At 35.5% G+C, this 6000-nt stretch overlaps 1 protein-coding gene across 1 annotated transcript; it reads right to left on the bottom strand.

Annotated features, from left to right (window-relative positions):
- Nucleotides 1–664: 664 nt before the first annotated feature.
- LOC148846026 (uncharacterized) lies at nt 665–2066 on the bottom strand. The gene is made up of 4 exons (XM_088955721.1): nt 1850–2066; nt 1561–1640; nt 1258–1436; nt 665–873 (listed from the first exon to the last, which is right to left on the bottom strand). Exons 1-4 carry the CDS (start codon nt 1929–1931, stop codon nt 768–770), a joined length of 447 nt encoding a protein of 148 aa, XP_088811847.1. The 5' UTR covers nt 1932–2066; the 3' UTR covers nt 665–767.
- Between the last annotated feature and the right edge of the window lie 3934 nt (nt 2067–6000).

Genomic DNA, 6000 nt, shown 5'->3' with positions numbered 1-6000 from the left:
TACAATCATAAAATGTGAAGAATATCTTTTCAAAGAAAGAATTCATTCAGTGGGAATTTCTGTGTCTACTGTGTGTGTCACTTTTATGTTTGTTGGCATAACTTTAGAAAAACACAAAATTAGTATAAGTCAATTAAAGTGTTACCTTTTGTAAATTTTTGGCACACCATGCATCAATGTAAAAGACTTAGGGTCTGTTTGATTTGCAGTTAGAATCGGAATCAATATCCTTTGAAATCGGAATCAAAATGATCTATTCCCATAGTCTATTTGGTTCAGATAGGAATGAGAATAGAAATTAGACTCAGCAAGAATAGGATTTCATTCCCAAGGGAGGGACAGGGAATGGCCATTTCCTCAAATGGGGGGAATGCCATTCCAATAGGAATAAGAATGTGATTCCGTTTCCGCCCAATCAAACAGTTGAAATCAGAATAGCTCATTCCGATTTCGATTCCGGACCTCTATTCATAAACCAAACAGGGCCTTAAAGAAGGCAAACTTTGGATTAATCTATAATATTCCAACTCATCATAATTATAACTTCCAACAACTATAAGCTAAGACGCATAATTCAACAGATATTTGTTAAGAAAAAGAAGCAAAACAATTCATCATTCAGTAGAAGAAAGTAGAAAAGTTTGGTATACAGAGTATCATTTATTTACCAAAAGAAATAACAAATATTTTATTTATATTTACATTTTTCCTGTGTAAATATGCATATAAAACTGTAAGTTTGTATACACTTTTTGACTACATATCACCTATGAAATTGGTGAAACTCTGGTCTTGCAACTTCCAAGAGGTTGAATCTTGGTATATGGAGTGTCCACTCTCCACCAGAATGTGCACAAGTGCAAGTAAACTAGCCTAGAGAAGTGTAACAGCAAAGAAATAAGACCAAGAAGATGAAGAAAACAAATTGATCAAGAAAAAGAAGAAAAAGGTAAAATATGGGTTCCCAATCCTTCTCTCCATTAATGAGGACAAATAGAAAACAGAAAACCCACAATTCATACAGTTTCTCGTTCAAAACAAACTGCAAATTACAGCTCTCTCCAATGACCCATCCTTTGAACAATGGTTATACAACAGAATGATATCTAACAAATAAGAAGACAAATATCCTGAGATATTGAAACCTTTCTGAATCTTCAGTTTGATCTATAATTTGTTTATTAGACTCATACACTCTCATTCAACTTTTTTACTTCCATATCTATATTAACAAAGCGCTGTCTTGTTGTTGGTTACCTGTGGCAGACACATCTGTAGTGGTATGCACTGTTGATTGGATCATTGGCATCAACTGGAATCTGTTCTGCTCTGCACTTGAACTTACACCCTCTGCATTCATTATAAGTGCATACAGGAGCCGTTGATCCGATCATTAGTCTCCTTGAATTCTTCATCCACCATTCTCCTCTAACACCCTACAAGTTCCAAATTAATGGAAGAGAGAGAGAGAGAGAGAGAGAGAGAGGAGCTAAAGTAATAAATTGTTGAGTATTTCATGACACAACAGTTCCTTAGAGCTATTAAGGATTTGTATGTTACCTTTAAATTCAATTCATTGAGGGATTGAGAGAGATGAGAGAGTCCTTGGTGATGATGAGATGCTATTCTGGATGCATAACCTGCAAATTCAACAGATCATATATGAAGCAAATATTTCTAGCTAGTTTTAACAGATAATCAAGAAATACACAGACAAATCACGTAAGATAACTACAGAATTCGTGAGGAGTATTCGTAAAGCAAAAGAATAAAATAACAAAATAAATACTAGGGAGTTTAGCCCAAATCCAAGGGTGGGGGCAAAACAACAGTGTATGTTGAGTCTGACCTTGTATAAAGAATAATGATGCAAAAAGGAAGGTGGTGAAGATGAATGTTATGAACAAGTGAGTTGATTTCTTAGTGCCCATTTGATTTGCACTCTGAAATTGGAGAAGATATGGAATGATAAATGGTCAATATGTTGAAGGAATGGTAGAAGAGAAGAATGAGAGAGAGAGAGAGAATGCTGGACCAGAATTGAATAATGGCCACATTGGTGACAAACTGGCATAATGTGCAGTTATTCAGAGCAGAGCATACCAAAGAGGTCCCCATAACTGACAGGCTTGATGTGCACTATAAAAAATTATCTCATCATTGAGATTGAGATGCAGTGCAATTTTATTTACACCAGTACAAATGCATGAGAGTGCAAATGTAAAAAAATATAAATTCTTGTTTAATTTTGTTTTGGATTTTATTTTATTTTGCTTCATGTCTTAATTTACTTCATTTGTATTGTAATCAAACAAAATAAGTCAAAATAAAAAAAAAAAAAAAGATCAAAATTTACACTCAAATCATTTGTACTGCGATGGTTTTGCATCAGTGCAAAATCCTCAATCGTGGTTTTGCACTATTGGTAGATACACCAACCCTGCAATACTCTGAACCGCTGAGAATTTTGAGTTGAAGCTTAGATACTGGTGGTTGGACCAAGTGAGTCCCATATCTAATATTATGATTTTTTTTTTTTTAATTCTGTATGGTCTATTCAATTCATTCTTGGGTACATTTAACCGCAAGGAGACAAGGAAAACAGCTATACAATAACTAGGAATCCGGAAAAAAGAAAAAAACACCGATCTCTCTCTCGCGCGCGCATTTTAAGAGAATAATCCCAACATCACGCATAAAATTTTTCCGTACTAGGACGGAGACATGATTTCTTGCTGGCCTAACTAAACAATTCTAGAGTGGCAAAGGAAATCTTGTGGATCTGCTACCAACAGTACGCTGCCAACATGTCATTCATTAAGAATATCTCTCATGAATGACAAGAGAAATGTTTCCTAATTCCAACAGGCCAACATTGGTGGTAGCGTTATATTGGTAGCAGATCAGCGTTGCAAGGGGCGGGCCTAACCCGAGCCCCATCTGACCCAATCTGAGCTTTTTTGGCACAGAGCCCCGCCTGAGTTGTGTTGGTTAAGCTTAGGTTGGGCCAGCTGGATTGATAAACTTGGGCTTAACCTGGAATTGGGGCAAGTTCGAGCTTTGGGTTTACACCTTTAATGGTGGCCCTGATGAATTCCTGAAACCCAATACTTTATTCCTATAATTAGAATTTTTTCAATTAAATTCATGGTGTATTTCTTAAATATTTCTAAAACCTCAAACTACACTTACGTTTTTCTATGAGATCATTTTGCCCCTTTTAACATGGTTTTTCTAAAATCCTACTTTCACATGTTTCTCTCAACTTGCTTTCAACAAAGTTCTTGGGAATGGTTATTTTCATCATTTTGATCATTGTTTGTATCATCGTCAACTTGAGGATTAAATATTACCTAAGTCAGAGTGGTTATGTGTAATTTACCCATATTTATTATTATACTAATTTTTAAAGATGTGCCTAAAATTTTCTAATTTTTTATGTATCTATTTTTATTAAATTTTAAAATTTTACTATTTAATTATGGTATCATGAGGTCGCATGTTTGATCAAAATGGCATGATTACTTCTCTGTCACCTATAAAAACTAGTTTCATTTTTAGTTGATTTTAAAGTATAGGTTTTATATTATTAATATCAATATTCATTGATTTAATTAGTAGAATTTAATGATAATAGTCAAAAATACCTTAAATATAGGATTCAACGAGAGAGAATGGGAGTTAATGTCTTAAATATTAAACTTTGTGAGAGAATGAAATGCACCAAAAGGTAATATTCAAATTACCATTTGTACCATCACAATAACCAAATTCAAAAAGAGGGGTATTTTAATGAAGAAAAACTTCCAAAACCATGAGGAGCTATTCACACTTTTTATAGTAGTATAGATAATTCTTTTAAGAATCAATTTTTTAGAAGGCCTCTTTTAAGAATTAACGGGAGTGAATTTTGAGTAGATGTGTATAATCCATCAGGTTGATGATATATGTAATTAATAGGGTTAGATTTTTTATGAGATATATGAAAACAAAGAAATTAACATATATCCAATGAGAAGAAGCCAAATTATGCTAGAGTTGTGCAATCATACATAAAGCTCTAGTTGAGCATTTAGAAGCAAATGAGATAGAATACAATGCCACACAAGGAAAAACAAAGAAGTTGTGATATAGTAGAAAGAGCCAAAGCTTCAACCATGTGTGAGAAACCCCTGTAGAAACCTTCTCTTTCCAGAAATGTTTACCATGTAAGTATTTTGCTTTCGAAATTGCTAGCCCAGTTTAGATAGCAAGGCTTTATTTCTATGCTCCGTTGCAACTAAAAGCACAACCCACCTTTAGATTTAAGTTTCAACATGCACTCCCATTTGGATACATGAGTTCTTTTTCTTGTCTTCCGAATCACCCCACCAGAAATTTCTACATAAAATATCAAGATGATGACAAATTTCTTTAGGCATGAGATGATATTGCATCAGGTATAATGGGATAGCCTCTAAAATAGTCATTCTCACCTGAGATAATAAAGGTGTGAGTAGGGGGGTAAGACTACGTATAGGGGTCTTCTTGAAAGACGAAGGAAGGCTGAAGGCAAAGGTAGGCTAGAGGCTAAGGTGAATAGAATGATAGATGATATCCTCGTTATGAGTTGGATCCCTATTTATAGGGAGAGATCCCGGTGTCCCAAAAGGAAGGAGCTAAAAGTGTTTGATTCCCACCAGGGAAGGGAATCTTTGATTCAGTGTCAGTTATCAGGGAACACCACTAGGGTTTCGCCACGTGTCTTATGAGATATCTCAAAGACGAGGTTTCCTTTCGTCTGAGGATTCTCATAATACATGTGTACTACTTTCTTTTGTGAGTCTCTTAAACTGACGTGACATGGGTGAGGTCAATACTTATCTCATGTGTCTTTTCTAATCCTATTGGGCATTCTGTCACGCGCGTTATTGATGAAGCACGTGTTTCTTTACTCATTGTGACTTATGATGGTCTTGGACTCATCGCAGGTTTGTGATGAGTTTGAGCTCATCGCAGGTTCATGATAGTTCTGAGTTCATTATAGATCTTCGACTGCTTCGTGCTCATTACGATTTGCAATGGATCTGAGCTCATCGCAGGTTTGCGATAGCTTTGAGTTTGCTTTTATTATTACGGTTTTAGGCCTATTGTGGGCCTATGGTTGTCTTGAGCTCCTTGGAAGCTTGTTTCAGGTTTTGAGGTCATCACAAGTCTTTGCAAGTTCTAAGCTCATCACTGATGTTCTTGTGGTATCAATTTAGCACTTTCTGTGTCCCCACAGTCATGGCTATTAACATATACCTACAAAAGGGATCTTCCATCTTGCCAATCTAGCTTTTATCCATTCTAAAACATAAGACCATCTACCAATATTCCTCCCTCCTTTTAGGAGGGGTACCCTTAGGTACATCTCATCTTGATTCATGTGTCATACATTCAAAGCATTTGAGATAAGATTTGAAGTAGATTGCTGATTTCTAAAAATTTATGAGTTGTCCCGACCATTGACAGAAAATGTCTAATTGTATGACACCTAACTTAGCCTAATGGGGTGAAAGTTTAAGGGAAATTTGAGTGTTTGATTTATAGAATAAACCGCCTCTGGATTGGAGAAGCAATGTTGGACCAACTTCACAATATCATTCCCTACTATATGTATCCCAACACCTTTGAAAGACCGCTGCTGCGCATGGATACCATCTGGTCCTAGTGCTTTATGAGCACCCATACTAAGTAAATAAAACATTCTTGACTTCTAAGGCCTCGGGTAGCTTGCACAACAAATCATTCCCTACTATATATATATCCCAAAATTGAGTGATATCATTGAGACCAAGGGTGCAATTAAAATAACCCAGAGCACAGGTACGTAGGTCCACCCAAATGAGCAATGTTGTCTTGTAAGTAATTGATAAAAGCATTATGACCCTCAACACTAAAAACATCATAAATACCACTCTAAGAAACTTGGATAATTTATTACTTTGGCACATATACATTGGGAAGATGAATCAACAA

The sequence above is a fragment of the Nelumbo lutea genome, chromosome 7 (assembly GCF_056320005.1).
Source record: "Nelumbo lutea isolate HS-2025 chromosome 7, American lotus-T2T, whole genome shotgun sequence".
Lineage (NCBI taxonomy): Eukaryota > Viridiplantae > Streptophyta > Magnoliopsida > Proteales > Nelumbonaceae > Nelumbo > Nelumbo lutea.
The sequence above is the reverse complement of the archived record's forward strand: the minus strand, read 5'-3'. Positions and strand labels throughout refer to the sequence as shown.

Bases quoted from the DNA above. Each gene is read 5' to 3' on its own strand.
- LOC148846026 (XM_088955721.1), bottom strand. From the start codon at position 1,931: ATGGGCACTAAGAAATCAACTCACTTGTTCATAACATTCATCTTCACC. The intron at 1,641-1,849 runs GTCAGACTCAAC...TTGAATTTGCAG, and splicing joins ATCATTATTCTTTATACAAG to GTTATGCATCCAGAATAGCA. The intron at 1,437-1,560 runs GTAACATACAAA...TGGAACTTGTAG, and splicing joins TCAATGAATTGAATTTAAAG to GGTGTTAGAGGAGAATGGTG.